The following is a 19,499-nucleotide window of genomic DNA, read 5'->3' on the forward strand; positions in this document are numbered from 1 at the left end:
CATATTTCCAACTTTTCATAGGTTTATTTAAATATCTAACGTATAATATATACCTCAGTATATAAAGGAAAAATTAAAACAAAATTAAAACAAAAATAAAACACCTATTGTATATACTACAACTAGATATACGTGTCACATTGTACTTTAATCATATCCTTGTATATGGAATATCACACCTAAATATACCTGTGTATATACAAAATCTATATAATTATTACTAACCCTTAGCAATATTTAGCAACAACGTTTGCAAAACCTATTGAATATATAGAATTTTTTTTCGAATAAATAGATTAAATGAAACACACAACTCGAATAATTGGAAAAAAAAAACATATCGAAAAAAAGATACACCCTATTATATATTGAAGGAACTTAAGCAATTTTTTATGCATGGTCTATATGTCTAAAATTTTATTTAAATATCTAACATGCAACATATTCCTTGATATACAAACAAAAGATAAAACGAAAACAAAGCACCTATTGTATAAACAATTGGATATATATTTCATATATTGTAATTTAATCATATCTCTATGTATAAAATATTACACCTAAATATACCCATGTATACACAGAATATATAGAACTGTCACCAAGTTGTTGTTAGATCCGCTTTCCCTCGTTGAAATTCAAGGTATATTACTTCAATCCGATGATTGTTCAGAATCTAATTTCGACATTGTTACGACAAATGCTTGAACTTCCACTTAATTATATGAGAATTACTTGGGTTCTTGAACCATCGGAGCGTCGGAATACTATCACGAGAACTTCACCAAGTATTTCACCTCATGATTTTCCGGCACGTTTCTTGGCTGGAAACCTTGTTACTTCAACACCGGCGTGATGGTTATAGATTTCGTCAAATGACGACGGCCGGCTACAGGAAGGGAACTGGAAGAAGAACTCGAAAATAAGGGGAAAAAACCAAAAAATCAATAGGGAAGAAAATTTGAAAGTAAAAAAAAAAAAAAAAAAAAAAAAAGACCTGTGTGAAGAAAGGGAAGATGTCAAGAGTGAAGATGAAAGACTCCTTATTCAACATGAAGGAGTTGGTGAAAAAAGATGAAGAAAATGGAATAAACCCCTATAATTATGACAAGAGAAAATTTTGTAAATCAAGGTATATTTAACATTAAAAAAAAAGTAAAAAAAAAAAAAAAAGAAGAGGGAAAATGGTAAATTATCCAAAATTATCTCTAAAAGCCTTTACTGAAAAATTTAAAATTTAAGTACATTTATGAAATATATGCCACCAAGAGGGATTTTCTTGTAAAAATCTCTAAATAGAATAATATATATATATTTAAATAAAAATCATATATTATGAACTTTAATTGTATTTCGATTATTTTATTTTATTTTTAAAAGAATATTGATATATTTTTTGGTACAACCAATGGTAGAGATAAGAGGCAAAGTAAGTTAGTTCAACTAATATAAAATGTGTTTTAGCTATCAATTACAGTTAGCTAAGCTCACTTTGATAAATCTGATAATTAAAACACAATAAATCTCAAGTTCGCAATCACATACTAAAATAAAATAAATACACTTGAACTTTGCCGGTTGCTTCAAAGATATTATTGTAGTTTCAAAAGTTGCAACATTATTCCTAAACTTTAACCGTTTAGAAAACAACCTTAGAGTAGGAATCTCCCTTAAAATTTCAAACACATAATCATAACAAAAAAACCGTACACCGATGACCTAAAATAATGTAGTAATAAAAATTTTCGTTCTATGTCACTTCAACACTTTCATTTTTCAATTTTCATCCATAATTTTTAAAATTCTTCTAGTCCAAATGTATTTTTGAAACGTTTATGGATATATAGGAATAATATCGTTACTTTTAGAAGTATATATATATATAATATTTTAATCATTTAAATATAACCAATAATCAAATGTGTCCGATGCACCTTAAACATTGTAGTTTTAAATTAAATTATGATGTATATAAGATTATAATATTTAAAAAAAAAAGTTTAAATGGTTAGTTTTAGTCTAGCTTTTATTTACACAAACCTCTAAAAATTGATTTTGTCTCTTAAAAGAAAAGTTTAGTGATTTTTTTTTAGTTTAAGTGAATCTTACATTATTGATTATATATTAAATACCAAAATAAGATCTAAAAAAAATTAATTTAAAACATAACTTTTGTTTCTGTATTATATTTTGATCATTTTTTTTAAAAAGAAAAAAAATCTCATATATATATATATATTGTTATCCAAACTTATAATTCATGAACATAAATGTGAAATACAAAAATTGAAAGAGAGCATTGAGCAACAAATAAATAAAATTTTAAATAAAACAGTTATTGAATATTTATTATTTTACATAAATAATTATAAAATTTTAGATTTTTAATACTAAATAGATAACAAAATAATCAAAGCAATCTATATATATTTAAAAAAGAGGAGGAGGAGGTACCTGAATATGGAGTTTAATTTAACAAATTGGTAAAGAAATTTTTTATTCAAGTAGATTTGATTTTAAACAAAATATACATCACGATATGGTTAAAAGTAAAAATTGATAACATCTTTTTCAAAATTGAAAAACAAAAAATAATTCAAAAAATAAAATCTAATATTAAATATATAACATGATGATCAAAACTGAATCTAAATTAAAATTTTGAAATAGATCAAATTAGGAAAATCAAATGAGTGGAATTTTTTATTTTGATTTTCATAATTTGAATATTTAATTTAAACCAATACAATCTCTTCCACATTTTTTCCCGTAATATGATATGACTATTAGGAGAAACAAGAAGAAAGCCATGGTGTCATACAAAAAGAGTGCCATGTCACGAAATCAAGCTCTGTAAGCATGCCTTCGTCAGCACAATTTCAGAAGGATCAGTCAAACGAAATCTGTTCGAAAAGAATCTCAACTGTTATAGATTTTCTATGAGAATGTACCATTTTTATTCATTTACTTAATATTCTTTATTTTTTGCCCTTCCCATATTAGGGAATTTTGTGTACAAATGGTGAGATATATTCTCAATAAAGTTATCGAATTCATCTGGGCAATTCCTCTTTTCTCTTAACAATTCTCTTTAACTTAGTATCAGAGTAGAATGACTACCATCTATTTGGTAGGAAATTAAGTCATGAATTCCAATAGCCCTAATTTTAGCAGTCCTCCCTTAAATTAGTTGTTCAATTAAATCACTTCTATAAAGCTGAACTGGAGTAACTTTCTTCTATGAAAACTTGCCCTCCCAATCCTTCAAAGCTACCGACTTAAAGGACATCTAACTGGACATATAGTTTATCCACTAATGGTTTTGCAACCAGCTGTTGGTGATCGCACGACTCAACATGCAACGATAGTGACTGACACATAAAGCTCAGAAAAAGACTTTGGTAATGGAGCATCTAGTTATTCAATCGGCTTAGAAGTAAATCCTCAATATGAAATGTGGATGATGGTGGATCGACTCCTATTGGGTTGGCTATACAACTTTATGACCTTCAGGTGGCGGTTCAAGTGATGGGATGTGGTTGTGCAAAAGACCTCTGGAACAACATTCAACTTTGTTTGGCGTACAATCGAGGGCTGAAGAGGACTATCGTCGACAAATTTTTCAGACGATAACAAAAAAAATAACTTTAAAATGGAAGAGCATTAACGTATTATGAAAACCCACTCTGATTACCTTAAGCAAGTTGGGAGTCTGGTTTCTATAAGGGCGTTAGTGTCACAGGTCTTGTATTGGATGAAGAATTCAACGCTATTGTTGCCATGCTCCAAGGGAAAGGAGATATATCTTGGTTAGACATGCAGTGTGAGCTCTTACTCTATGAAAAAATGCCTAGAAAGTCAGACAACATAAATGCCTAATGTAAGCTTTGGTCACACTACCACATTGAATATGGCAAACATTAAGGGAACCAATAGCAATAATAGCCAAAAGGCTCAAAGAGGCAACAACTCTCATTCAAATGGAGGTCATAAAGGCGATAGAAATTTTAGAGGCCGCAAGAGAGGTCGAGCCCAAAAAACTAGTGTGTTGGATATGTGACAAGATTGGAGACATTGCTTATCACTGTTATAATAGATACAATAGAGAATTTGCTTCAAATTTAGCTCCAAACGAGGGTGGTAACTTCAACCACAATCAGTATAAAGGAATGCCCCAAACTTCCAATACAAATCAATTCAAGGGAATGCCTCCACATCCATCTGTGTTTGCAGCTTCTCAGATAGCGAATCAATTTCTTGTCACTCCAGATATTATTACTGACTCGAATTGGTATGTTGATAGTGGCACCTCCAACCACGTGATGCCAGACTATAACAACCTTGCAAATCCCATTGAATATGGAGGTAAAGACTCTGTTATTGTAATCAAAGGAGATAGTTTAAAAATATGACATATAGGTAATGATTTTTTGGCCTCTGGTGCTAATATATTGAAACTTGATAGTATACTGTTTATCCCTGATATTACTAAGAATCTACTCAACATATCTAAGCTTACAAAGGACAATAATATTTACATTGAGTTTCACGATGATTGTTGTCTTATTAAGGACAAGGGTACGGGCCAAATCATTTTGAAGCGAGTGCTTAGAGATGGATTATACTAGCTGGAAGGTGTCGAGGTCTGTTTGAATGAAGGTGTCATTGGGTCAGGCTCCCTACAGCCAGTGCACAAAAATAAAATTATGATTGCTTTTATGTTATCTAGTTCTAGTATATCTGTAAATCGTTTAGTATCAAAGACAATTTAGCATAAAAGTCTTGGTTATCCGTCTTTGAGAACTCTAGAGTCAGTACTTAAGGGTTGTAATCTTCCATTTTAAAAGTTAATGAAGAAGTTGAGTTTTTAGAGTCATGTCAATATTGTTGGAGTTGATGTCCTAAATCTCACGTGTCTTGTAGTTTGTAAATACAAATCACATATCTAATAAAATAAGAGGTATTATATTGACGTTTAGTCTGCGTAAATTCAATCCAATAAATTAAGATCCAAGGTTGTTTTATGAAACTTAAACATGTATGTGGAGACAGTAAATGAATAAGACTGGGTACCTTATCCTAGTGATACTAGGAATACGATACACTTTGTAGATATTACAATTTTTGTAAAGTGTTATAAATGATCAGATGCTGATCGTTCATGTGGAGACATGCGAGTAAAGGTATTCTATACAAAGAGTTTGTATAAGACCAAACCACGAAATGAATAGTCTTTTTATATAAAAACGTTACTAGAAAAGACTTACATTTCACTAGAAGGACCATAAGTGACTTGGCCTTAATCACGAGTGAGTTGTGAACTCCTGTCTAGAAGGGAAATTCTTTGATTTGCATGGGTGAGAGCAGCTTTTGTTAGTCGACTCAACAAGGAATTCACTCCTTCCCGTCCTTAGGGAAAGTAGATAAATTCGTCCATTAATAGTTGATTCCTGGTCTTGAACATTGTGACCACAACCTCTCACTGACACCTATTGGAATCAGTAGTACTTAAGGTGTTAGAGGTAAACAACAAGGGTAACTACATGGGTAAAATGATAATTTGACCCAACTGTAGTTATAAGCGATTTGTGAATGGTCGACTCACTGTTGATTAGTTATATCCGTGGACACAAAAATATATCTATAGTGCGAAGAGTGTGGTCTTTAGTGAAGTGACCGATAGTTAATAAAGATTGATTAATTTAATTAAATAGTTTAATTAATTAATCTCATATCATTAGGACTTATAATCTGTAGGTCCATAAGGTCCACTTAGTCAATTGATGGAATCGCATATTGATGAGATTAATATAATATAGTTAATTATAGATGTGATCTATAATTAAGAGAGAAATATTTGAATAATATTCAAATATTAAATTCTTATGAATTAGATTCATGAAAAATTAATTAATTAAATTTGAGGGGTGAAGGAAAAATAAACATGTGATGTTTATTTATTCATTAATTAATATATATATATATATATATATATATATATATATTAAATTAGATTTAATGTATATGGTCATTTAATTGGTATGTTAATTAATTGAATAAATTTTATTTAATTAATTGGACTTAAGGGTAAAATGGAAAAAACACGGAGAAGGGGTAAACCCTAATCCATTCAAATATCCTTTTATGGCCATTCAAGGGATGAAATTTCATTGTGAAACTAGTCTCCAATCTAGATTTCCTCTCAACAATTCTCTATTATTATTCCTCCTCCAAGGTGATAGATACCACTGTTTTATCCTTGGATTCCTAGAGAATAACAAGGTTGCACTTGTGGTGGTGTCTCTTGTTCGTTGAAGAAACATTCGTGAGAAGATGGAGAGAAAAATATGAAAGTTCAGGATTCGACAAAGGTTTGTTACATTATCTCTTTGTTTCTTCTTTTAAAGTATGCTTTCTATAATGTTTATCCATTATTATTTTTGTTTTCTTTCCTGTTTTTGTTTCCTTAAAAACTAAAAACAAAATGCTAGACGATCTCATACTTCCGCTGGAATTCGATTCCCTTCAATTGGCAATTTTTACAATTTTTTTTTTTTTTGGCTTTTAGAAACAAAAAAGAACATGATGGGTGCTTTTATGCATTGTATTCATGAGATGAGTACTATAAATTTTATTTGGGTATTTTTGGCTTAATAGATGTTTTCGATATTTGGCACATAAACTCGCTTTACTTGACTTGATCATGTACAGGCCCGTTGTTTTTGGGCATTTTTACTGTAAATCAAGTCTATAAGTCCGTGTTGTTCGTGACAAAAGTTGTTATGATAAGACCCGAGAAAAAAAATGCGAAACAAGAAAAAACGGAGAGAAACTATGCAGTGCAGTTCGATTTTTTAGGGAAAACTTTTACAAATTTGTCAATAGCTGGAGTTATAATTGTTGAATTGTGCTGAAATTTGGTTAGCATGTTCAGGACACCTATGGTATCATTTTGAACAGTTGGATCGTCATTTTGAGCTCTGGTTTATTCACCATTGCCGCTAAACAGAAGCAATTCTTTTTTGTTTTTTTCTGTTTTGTTTTAAAATTTACTAAAATCTAGGGTTTTAGATTTTATTTGTTTATAATTTAATTGGTATAACTCGATTATATTAATTTAATTATTTTATTAAAGTGCCAAATATCAGTCTATTAATTCCTTTTATATAACTGAATGTGCATGAAATGTATGTTTATATTATATGATTTATATGTTGCATATTGTATGTCATATAGATTTAAAATCCCACCTTCGTATAAACATGTTTCATGCATCCTTTTAATATAAGTGTTATATTATGGTTGCATGATTAATTAAGCATGCTCATGCATCATACTAGAATATAATTGCTATATAGTATGATAACATGTTAACTGATTTCATTTGTGATAATATAATTGTTATATTATTTAATGAAAATGTCGCATTAAGCATGACATTACCTAGATTAATATAAATGTTATGTTAATCAATATCACAAATGCATATTTATAGATTTTCTTTTTCATTATTTTATAATGGTTATAAGTATAATGAAATTAGAATTGAAATCTATAATCAAGAGTTGCATGCAAACATATGTCCAAGTTAATTTTAAATGGTTTAAAATTAATACACCTAGATTTATGTTAAACACGTTTCTCATGAGATTAGAAATAGGTTAATCTTTTAATTCGTTTTAATAGGATTAAAACGAACTCTGTTAAACGGTTAAATTTATAAAATAATTGTCCATAAGGGACCTTTGTTTAAGAATATTCTGCCTAGGAGGAGGTGTTTAAGCTGACGAAAACGAACATCTCCACCTGTAAAACTGACCTGGAAAGTGATTTTGGGCAAATATTTTATAAACATGCAATAAATGATTAATTTTATTAAAGAGTTTAATGAATGAAATCACATATTTGTTAAAATAATCAATATAAGCGTTATATTGAGTAAATTAACAAGGACTTAGTTAAAATAAATTAGTCGAATTTTACTAAGTTAATAAACTCATCTTTTGCAAAAAACTTAGTGGGAGGAAAAAGATATATATGATATGTCATTTTTCCGCTCACGTTCTCCCTAAAAGTTCACAAGGTAAGATTCATGCTCGACCTCGTGGTGCTCTGGACACACTCTCCCTTAGAAAGGTATTTGCATGGGTCAATATCAAGGTAAATGGAGAAAGTTTTTATACTAAGTGGGAGAAATATGTGTGTCAACATATCTAGTGGTTTCCTTCATTAGTTGGAAATGTCATTTCCAAGCTCGGCCTCGTGGCTCCTGAGTGCGTAACTCTATAAATGGATTAGAACGCTATAATCAATTGCATCAATTATATTCTTCCCTAAGGCAGACTGTTTGGGGCGGGGTTATAGGGTTGAAAATGAATGGTTACACTTACAAGAAAGCTAAGGCAGTTAATGATTTCTGGACAAAATCAATGATAATCAAATATTATAGGAATAAGAGTTATTCTGGTGTAATGTTTGATTGAGAATATCTCAATTCAGTGAAGGAGTAATTGTTCACCTCAAGAGGGTACTTATTCTACTTCACTGAAGTATCATTATAAAGTAAAGTAATGTTGGGTTCATTATTTAGTTTTTACTAAACTGGTTGGATAAAAATTATTTTTGCATAAGTGTCTAAAATAAGTGATTTGTTTTGTATCAGCAAATATGACTAGTGCAGTAATCTCCTTGCTTGAAACTGCTAAATTAAATGTTGATAACTATGTACAATGGAAAAATATAATCAACACGATTTTGATGATTAACGACCTGAAATTCGTCCTATTGGAAGAATGTCCTCCAACCCCTGGACCTACCGCCTCACGAATTGTTCGTGAGGTCTATGATAGGTGGACCAAGGCTAATGAAAAGACCAAGGTCTACATTCTACCTAGCTTATCTAAAGTATTGGCTAAGAAGCATGAAGTCATGGTCTCTGCTTGGAAGGTCATGGACTCGCTGCGGGGGTTGTTTGGCCAACCGGCCACTCATCTCAGAAATGATGTTTTAAATTCCATTTTTAATGCCCGTATGCCAAAAGGGGCGTCTGTCAGGGAGCATGTCTTTGACATGATGGTCCATTTCAACGTGGTAGAAATGAATGACGTTGTTATAGACGAAGCTAGTCAAATTAGCTTTATACTTGAGACACCTCTGAAGAGTTATCTTTAGTTTTGCAGTAATGCGGTTATGAATAAGATACATTATAATATAAAGTTAATTTTGAATAAGATAGATTCAAAATTAACTATATATTACGAGAGTATTAATGTTTGAAAAAGATTCAAATATTAAAATAATATGAATAAGATTCATATAATGAGGAAATTATATGTTAATTGTATATGATACAATTAATACAATGTATATAGATACATTATATTATATAAAGTTGATTTTGAATTAGATTCAAAATTAAGCTTTATAATGTGAGAGAATAATATATATTTGACTAAGATTAAAATATTATACAATATGAATGAGATAATTCATATCAAAACTATAGCTTAAATATAATATGAATGAGATTCATATTTAAACTATATAGGTTATCAGAGGAAAATACATTTGAATATGATTCAAATATAATGTTAATTAAATATATGATATTTAATTAACTTATATTAATTAATTAGATTAATTTATTTATTTATTCAATTCAATTAACTTAAATAATAACCTTGGTTGGATTTTAACTCCCCATGTGGTTAAGGGAGTTAAATGGTGAGTTAAGGGAAGTTACATGTAACTTCTCTTCTCCCTCAAAAAGAAGAACGTGATTTTGAAGATACAAAAGCAGTTCTTGATTCACTCTCACTTTTTGCAAAAATTGTTTGAGAAGAAAAAATTCTTCAACTCTCAAGACACACAATTTAGAGAAAATAGTTTTTATACAATATTGTTCTTTCTATACAATATTGTTCTTCTCTTTGTATCTCTAAAAGGGTTCCAACAAATCAATTCTTGCCGGAGAATAGCGGGGAAGACGTAATGATAATATATTGTTCAAAATCGAAGAAGAGTTATTATGTTCACAACGAGAGAAAATTAAAGATCTGTCTTAAAGGTAATTCTCTTCTCCTAAAAGTATGCTATTTTTTTTATTCATGTTTATTCTCTATTTTTCAAGTTTTTTTATATCAGATTTCAATAGCACAAGACGTTTGTGTGCTTTTATTGTGGGATTTGATCCCTTCAATTTCCTATTCAGAATGTGCCATTTGTATTCATTCACTTAATATTCTTTATTTTTTTTGCTCTTCTCATGTTAGATAATTTTGTTTATAAATGGTGAGATATATTCTCAATAAAGTTATCGAATTCATCTGAGAAATTCCTCTTTTCTCTCAACGATTTTCCTTAACTATGACTTCTATTATTTTCAATTTTTAATTTAAACCAATATATTGTTTTTCTATTTGTGACCCTAAAATATTGTTTTCATTACAAATTTTATTTCAAACAAAACAATCGTTTTTATGTATATGATAAACCCTAAAATATGATCATTTGTCTTAAACATATAAATCACATATCAATCCAGGTGTATCTACAACAAAATTGAAAGAAACAAAAAAGATGTACAATCACTAAACTAAATTCATTGATGTGCTTTACTTTGAAAAGTGAAGAAAAAGGTGTAATGGGCTTCTTCTCTACCACGTTCAATATGTGAGAATTAGTAGTGGTCTTCTTATCCACCATCTTTAATATGTAAGGATCCATGTGTATCTACAATAATCATGAAGAACAGAAAAAAATCTACAAAAGCATTTGAAAACAAGAAACTACATTAAATCACTCTGAAATTGTATGCATCTATTGCTTAACTTCAAAAATGATCGAAAATTGAAATTGAAATATTAGAAAAGAAAGATTTGAAAATTGGAAGATTGAAAAAAAAAAAGTTTATATAGGCATTGAATTATATTAAATTAGCATACATGTCAATAGAACATTTATTTTGAACTAAATATTTTGAATTAATTAATGGGTTTGTTAGATATTTTTTTTTAAAAAAAAAAAGTCTTTAACGGGAATTTATTTTTAAATCAAGAATAAATCATTTATTTTGAATCAAATCTATTGAATTGGCTAATGTGTGATGGTGGATCATTTAAACAAAAAAGGTTTCTAATGTAGATATTAAAAAACTAAACTAAAAATAATTTTAAAAACAATATTTTTCCTTTTATTTAATGTGTCAGTAGAGATTATTAATGATAAAATGTTATTTCTTTTTAAGTAGATATTAGTTAAAAATAAAATTTAGGGTGTTTTCAAATAAAGAAAAATTGGTTAACTTATTTATAAGTACAATAAAATTTTACTATCCGTGATAGACATCTATCAATGTCAACTATAGATGTCTATCGCAGTCAATTACTTATAGACAGTGACATTTTACTATACTTTAAAATATTTTCAACAATTTTACAATTTAAAATAATTATCCTATTTAAGTTATAAATTCTCTTTCTTTTTTACATGTGATGCTAAGAAACATAGGAAAATATCTTTACCGTGATGCTTAAAAGTGGGGGAAATGAGATATTTTAAATTATTTTTAATGTAAAATTACCTAAAATATCTCTATAATCATCCATTAAAAGAGCAAAAAGAGAGAGAAAAAATTTATCATTCCATTATCTAAAATATTTCTATAAACGTCTGAGATAAAAGAAAAAATCAAAAGTTTCTCTTATGTAGCCTCAATCTTTTAAGTAGTACATAGATTTTGTTAGGAGGAAACTAGAAACGTGGATCTTTCACCATTTCATTGACTAAAAAACAAATTTATTTTATTTTATTTTTTAAAGAGAAAATATTAAAAACAAAAAACAAAAAAGATAGTAAAAAAGGAGAGAGAGCAGAAAACGAAAGACGAAATTGGCGCGTCCAAACACGTGGTCAAAATCCAATGTCCAACGTTAAAAAACCAACAAAAATCTCACCATGTCTTGAAACTTATTTTATTATTCTGAATTTTTTCAAAAGGACATCTCTTTACTTTGACAAAAGAAATTTGGACCCTTCAATACAACCAAAAGCAATTTTAGACTTCGTCAAACAAATAAATAAATAAATAAATAATCCTCCTTCTCATGCAAACAAGTGGATTATCACATACTCTCTTTTTTAATATAACAATTAATGAGAAATCCAACATTCAAACCTCTAATTTCTAAAAAAAATATCATATAAATTATCATTGAGCTAAACTCATTTTGATGTTAATGCTATGGTTTAGAGTGTGTTTGAATTGACTTTTCAAATGTTTAGTTCTTTTAAGAAAAATAATTTAACAAAAATTATAATGTTTGGCAACAAGACGGAATGGGTTTGGGAGAAATGTATTTTTGAGTCAAACACTTGAAATCAAATCTTAAATGAATAATATTGTGTTTAATTGTAAATCATCTCAAAATTTCATAAATATATATATATATATATAATTGTGACTAAAACACCTTCACATTATCCTCTCCTAAATCTATCCACATTCACTTCCATAAAAGTTGAAGCGGGTAATCACTGGTGTCTAACAGTCAATCTTATTGTTTTAAATACAAATTTCGGCTTATTAACTAGTTCATAATATTTGCTTATAGTTTTTTAGTACACAATTAGTACATGTCCTTTATAGCAATTTGACATTCATAAACATATTTTGAGTAGAACAAACCAATTAAAATTACGTATAAAAACATTTTAGAGAAAGTATAACCAAATATATGAGTATTTTATTAATAAAATGTTTAAAAGAAAATGTATTTTGATTTTGATTTAATTTGTTTTTTCATGCATTCCAACACAAGCCTTAAAGATTATAATAAAAATATCGACATGTTATATCATTTTTTTACTATAAACTTTAATTACCATTAAATTTGAAAGTGTTCTAATGTCTATTTTTCGATAACTATAAATTTACCAACTAATTTAAATTTAACAAAAATCCAAAAAATATATATAGACTAAACTCATTTAAGTAATTCAAATTACACACAAAATTTAGTTGAATCAATGTAGAAATTAAACTCATTTTTAAAAAATCAAATTATAGAAAAGTTTGTGTCTATTAAATGGAATTGTGGAAAGGAGAAAAGTGGAAGAACATTTTTGAAAGATTGAAAATTGAAATTAAGAAAAGGAGAGAGAATCTTATCCGTGAAAGTATTTAAAAGTAAAACCATTCAAACTATAAACAGAAAAAACTATATTTTACAACTATAATAACTAAATTCTAAGGTTCTTAAAATTGTTGGTATTATAACTTTTCTTCTTTTTTCCAACTTTAATGGTTTGCTTGAATAACCCCTATTGCCTTTATCTGACTTTAAAAGCAGGCCATTTAATTGTTTTTGGAAAATACCAGATAACAAATTATTCAATTTAAAAAGTTTTTAAATTGCAAGTTATTAATAAATTTGAATTAATTAAAAAAACACAAATTTCCAAAATTAACAACTGGATCTCTGAAAATAGAACCACTTACAAAGAGATACAATCGAGGAGAAAAATCAGGGGTCTTTAAACAGAGGAATTGAATGAAGATTTTGTTTCTATTGAAAATTAAATGTCCAGATTCATTGAATCAAATCACAGGGAGGGAAACAAAACACTCAATTTTTCCATATCAATTCCATGCCAGTCAGTACTAAATGCCTTCTTGACAGCTGAAATTCCGACCAGGTTCAACGAATCTTCCACTTTAACGAATTTTTCACTTAAAAAGAGAACCTAATTTCACTTTTTTTTTTTTTAAAAAAAAGTTAATTTTCACCTCACAATATTACGATGTCATGGATGGTAATGTGCATGGCCATGCATGATGGTGATGGTGAAATGCATTCATTTATGTTTTTTAACTACGAGTTTACTCCCTAAATTTTGAGTTTTTAACCAACTTTTTATTTATGTAAACTTTTCGAAGTGTATATAGTAAATTATTAAATTGTAATTTTGGGTCTAACAAGTCTATGTCAAATTTGATTTTTTAAATAATTAATTTATTATATATAAATTAAAATTTTTATGTCAAATGCAACACCGACTAAATTTTGTGTTTAGTAGATTTGTGAACAAAAAGTTTAAAATTTCATAACTAAAGTTGTAATTTAGAAAGTTTAGATATCAACAAATACAAACATTTATTTTAAATAAATAAATGCAAACCTTAACGTTTAAAAAGTGTCTAACAAGTTCATTGTTATACATTTTAGATTTCTCAACTTTTGTCCATTTTAGTTTTTATGATCTCAAAATGTATGTTTATGTTTAATGGTTTCTTTAACCGTTGACCATCTTCGTTTATTTATCTTTTATCTCATCTCATATCTTTCAATCCAAACTTTAGCATACCATGTCATTTACTTATGATTCTCTTGTTAACTTATTTTTTTAATTTAAACAATGTCATATAATTATATAAAATAATAATAAAAAAATAATTTGAAATCTTATAAATTTATCCTTAAAAATTTAGGGATTAGGAAGATCTATTTTAAAATATAAGGATTAAATGTATATAAGATAAAAAAAATTCAGGACTAAACACATGTTTTTTAAGGGAAATGTATGTATAATAAAAGGACATGCATATGCATGAAAGGGAGCACCATCCATGGCGCCATGGGTTTCCGTTTTGGTAAGACATTGGCTATAAATTCCTTCTCTTCTTCAAGCTTCCATCCAGCAGAATCAGAAACAGTTGGCAGAGAGAAACCCCGTAGCTTTTCTTCTCTTCAGCTAAACGCAAATCCGTTTAGCCTTTTCGTTTCTCTCTTGCTTGCTGCTATAGCTCTTCGTTTCGTCTCTCTCTCTCTCTTTCTCTCTCAATCGGATCACCGCAATTCTTCCGGGTGTTAGATTCGTTGGAATTCTTGTAAGAGTCAATTCCCCCCTTCTTCTTTTCTTTTTATCTCTGCGTTTTTCGAATCAAATCATGTAATTATTCTCGCTGCAGTGGATTTTGTGTTCTGTTTTGCCACCATGCCATTTTTCTATTTGATTTCATTATAGCGAGAAGGAATTCGAGTAGTTTTAGGAGATTTTGTTGTAAACTGAATGAATTTCTTGATTGAATCGAGTAATGAATTAACCATTTAGTACAGAGTAAGACGAGAGGGACCTTGGGGATTCTCTATTTCACTGCCCTAATTGATTGATTTTGGGGGAAATTGCTCTTGCAGGATTTCGATTCAATCATGGTTCTTTGGGTTTTTGGCTATGGATCTCTTGTGTGGAATCCAGGATTCGACTTCGATGAGAAAGTGATAGGTTTCATTAGAGATTATAGGCGTGTATTCGATCTTGGTAAGTTTCTTCCTTAACATTCCAATTCGTTAATGACAGCAAAAGTTTTCTAATATCACATTTTCCATTACACAGCTTGTATTGATCATAGAGGTACACCTGAACATCCTGCTAGAACTCTCACGCTAGAACCCAAACAAGGATCAATTTGTGTACGTTTCGAGTTTTTTTCATTGTATTCTTTATCAATAATGCTAATTTTTTATGACATTAAATTTACCTCTTAAGCTTTTGGCTCAATCAGTAATTTAAGATCTTACCTAATTAGCATTCTTTCTTTCTGTTAGTGGGGTGCTGCATTTTGCATCCGTGGATGTCCTGAAAGAGAGAGAGCGGCCATGGAGGTATTTCTCTCAAATTTATCTTGATTTCACCCACAACCAGAATTTATTCCCTTACCCGTTTTGTCTTTTGCAATGTAGTATCTAGAGAAGAGAGAGTGCGAGTATGACCAAAAGACTATTGTAGACTTCTACACGGTAAGGCTGAGGCCATATGCAAGAATTTGCTTCATTATTAGTTGTGTTTCAATTGATCGTTTCATTTGTTGTTTTCTTATTTTTCGATTGGTTCCCTTTGTTGATTCAGGATGAAGACTCTTTCGAACCCACATTGACAGGAGTAGTAGTGTAAGCATATCAATGGATTTTTTTTATTCTCTTAAACATGTCATTTTTGGTTTATATCTGATTTGGGACAAGTTGAACAAGAACATCTCTGTTTTCTTGATCTCATAAATTCCATGTTTGTGTATGCAGTTTCACATCTACATTTGATAAAGTGATAAACAAATACTATCTAGGACCTGCTCCCTTGGAGCAAATGGCTAGGTAATGAGAGGTTTAGCATTGTGCTTTCAGTGGTCTTATTCATTCTAAAATGGGTTCATTCTAAATTTCTCATTTACTTACTTTTCAGCCAAATTGCAACTGCATCTGGTCCATGTGGGAACAATAGAGACTATCTATTCCTGTTAGAGAAAGCCTTGTTCGAAATCGGTAATAAGCCAGCTCTTTGATTAAAATTGAATTCTGTTGTGATTGGTATCAGTTGCATTTAAGTTTGGTTCGATATTGACCATATGCATAACTGATCAGGCCACGAAGATGATATGGTGATCGAGCTTGCAAACGAAGTGAGGAATATCCTTGGGAAGGTTGGAAAGGGGGTGATTTTGAAGGAGAAGAAGAAGCCGATTGGATCGACGACCCACCTGCCTTTCATGTCCTTCATCTCAGGTGTTCAAGTGCATCCGTTGGCAGAAGCCGCCATGGCCATGGATTCTTAGAAAGTATGGACTGATTGTTTTAGTGAAAGGTGAAAGTTAGGCTAACTCAAGAGCTAAGAAGACGAAGCATTTGGATTTGATTGATTGATTGTCACTCTTCTTTCTTCTGCACTCTCCCATTAAAAGCTTCTCTGATTCATTTATGATTTTTACTTCGCTGTTTCTGATCTGACCCATTAGAGTTGTTTCTTCTTCTGCGTTCTTAGATCTGCATCAACATCTAGCTTTTGAGCTTTTCTCACACTTCCCATGTCCTCCATTAATGAGCTTTCTTCGCTGTTGGAATATTACTTAGCGCATTAGGTTTGGAGGTTGTAGTTGGACAATGAGATACTGAACAGTGAATATACACTGTATGTTTATGGATCTTACTTTATAACTTGAATACAAAATCAAATTACACTTTGCTTCAGTGTTTTATCTCTTGATATTTGAGGTGTATCATGAATCCATGTGATTGAATTGTGTGATGTAGCTTTCAATGGCAAGATGTTCAAAAGATTGAAAGGCTGCAGGGCGGACCTGTATTCAAGTCAATGGGTCACACTCTATTTTTTAAAGTGGGTTGCAATGAGTGGAAGTATAATCGAAAATTATCCATACTACTGTAATATATAAAATTTTCCCGACTATGAAAAAGACTTTGAATTATAAACGTTATAAAACATTGGGCAAATAATAATTTATATTTATACTAATTTGATGGTTATATAGCTTAAAACTTTAAATTAATAATTTTCTTTTTTAAATACAAATAAGGTAGTGGGATATGAACTATAGCCTAACACACATCTGTGCACTATTATTTGTATTCATTTAAATCTTAAATTATATGTTCTAATGCTTAATTTTTACGCGTAAAAGATTTTGAGAATTGTTTTTTAAATATAAATTTGAGTAGTTTTTCATCATCTATTTTGTTGCTACTTTGATGGAATTTGACACAGTTATTAAGCCATGTTTACCAAAACGTGAAGGAAAATTGGTGCGATGAATCATAAATACAATTTAATTTCTTTTGATCGCGTTTACTTAGAATTGTGAATCTTTCATATTTTACCGTTATCGTTACTATTAATGTTCAATTTTCAACCGCAATTAGATTGAACACCTTTTGTTGCTCAATCTGATTACAAATTTCAAAGCGGGCCTCAAATCGCATTATGATTACGAAAAGCAGGTAAATCAAAACAAAAGTAATCAAAAGACTTGATTGATTTAAGAAAAAATCTAATAGCATATATTAATTTTCAACCGGAGTAAACGTGGTTATGTGGCCTTAGTTTTGAGTGTTAATTGATACACAATCCAAATTTTTTATACTTGATCTTAACTAACGATTTACTTTTCTAGATTAGAGATGGCAGTGCAATTTATAACGATTTTTCTTCTCTTGTTGATTATGAAATAATGATAAAAGTGTGTGCTGTTCGTAGTGGATTGATCTTCATGGACTTATCTAGTTTGTTTGATTTCTTCATTCTTTGTTTGGATATTTTAACTCTATTTGTCCTGTTTCTAAGGTCCCCAGATTGTAGAGTGTTTTTTGTTCTTCTAGATTTTTTGGTGCCTTGATCGTGGAATCCCTCTTGTTGTCATATAATAATATTACTTATTAAAAAAATGATAAAAGTAATAATTTATTAAAATAAATGTAATAATTTAAATTTTGGGTCAATCAATATGTATTGGAATAAGTAACGTTAGTTTTCAATTATTGGAATCACTTTCCAAAAATTTCCCCGGGCTTTGATTGGCTGTTTTGAGTTTATTTGTTTTTCTTTTCTTTCTTTATTCATGATTAACATTTTTTTAATAAAAATAGAGTGAAATATATTTGAAAAGCTATTTTGAATGATTGTCTAATATCCTAATTTTTTTCAAATTGACTTATTTTTTTTAAAATTAAACACTTGAAAATGTATTCCAAATAAATTTTAAATTTTATTTTTCTACTGAAATTTGTTTGCATCCAAGTATCTCCTTCCCAAATTATTTTACAAGTCTTGGATTTTTGTCATCGTTTTAATAGAAGCAATATATTCGCATGTTGTCCAATAAAAAATCGTCATATCATATATACCCATCAAATTTGACTTTTGATTTTATTCTTGTTGGTTAGGTAGAAAGTTAACATGGAAGAGAGTAATTTGTAAAGATGTTACTTGTTAACAAGGACATGCATGTTTGGCAAATTAAGGCAAAATGTAAAATCATAGATTGAAGAACTACAATTTTCTTTCCTTCTTTCATTTTGTTTTTGTTTTTACTTTTGTTTTTTTCCTTTAAAAAAAAAGTTTAACAATATTTTGGAGAGAGAATTCGACTCTCTAACTTTTTGATCGATGATACTTGTCTTAACAATTTCTACATGCATAGATTGACGTTTTCTAAAATTTCTAAATCACCAACATTAATTTAATAAATTATAAACCTCTCACAATTGTGAAAGTCCGTAAAGTTTCAAATATTAAAGTCAGTGTTATAAATATTCTCAATTAACTCGTAATATTTAGAATGTTCTAATTAAATGTCTCATAAATCTCATATGTTACATGTAATGGACATTTTTTGGAGTGATTCTAAAATGGTCAAAGTCACTTTTGTCATTTTCAAAATCACATGAAACTTATTTTAATCCTTCAAAACTAATCTTGATGATATGAAAATTGCATTTAAAAGTGTGAAATTTAATATTAAATTAATTTTAGGTGATTTAAAGCATGTTTTATAGTAATTTGGACGATTTTAAAATCATTCCATTCACCCCAATTAATCCCATAATTTTTTTGTCTTATATTTATGTTAGGCTCATTTATAAACACACGTCAATGGATTTGACGATTTCATTTGTTCTCTCCTTCTCCTTCTCCTTCTTCTCCCTTGTATTATT

General features: G+C 29.3%; 1 protein-coding gene across 1 annotated transcript; it reads left to right on the plus strand.

Annotated features, from left to right (window-relative positions):
• Positions 1 to 14,558: 14,558 nt before the first annotated feature.
• On the plus strand, positions 14,559 to 17,018 carry LOC120075179 (gamma-glutamylcyclotransferase 2-1-like). The gene is made up of 9 exons (XM_039028374.2): positions 14,559 to 14,887; positions 15,195 to 15,318; positions 15,394 to 15,470; positions 15,606 to 15,662; positions 15,741 to 15,797; positions 15,907 to 15,947; positions 16,077 to 16,148; positions 16,237 to 16,316; positions 16,416 to 17,018. The coding sequence occupies exons 2-9, from the start codon at positions 15,210 to 15,212 to the stop codon at positions 16,604 to 16,606; spliced, it is 684 nt and encodes a 227-aa protein (XP_038884302.1). The 5' UTR covers positions 14,559 to 14,887; positions 15,195 to 15,209; the 3' UTR covers positions 16,607 to 17,018.
• The last annotated feature ends 2,481 nt before the right edge of the window (positions 17,019 to 19,499 follow it).

Source organism: Benincasa hispida, chromosome 4, assembly GCF_027475165.1.
Source record: "Benincasa hispida cultivar pf3 chromosome 4, pf3_genome.v1.1, whole genome shotgun sequence".
Classification (NCBI taxonomy): Eukaryota; Viridiplantae; Streptophyta; class Magnoliopsida; order Cucurbitales; family Cucurbitaceae; genus Benincasa; species Benincasa hispida.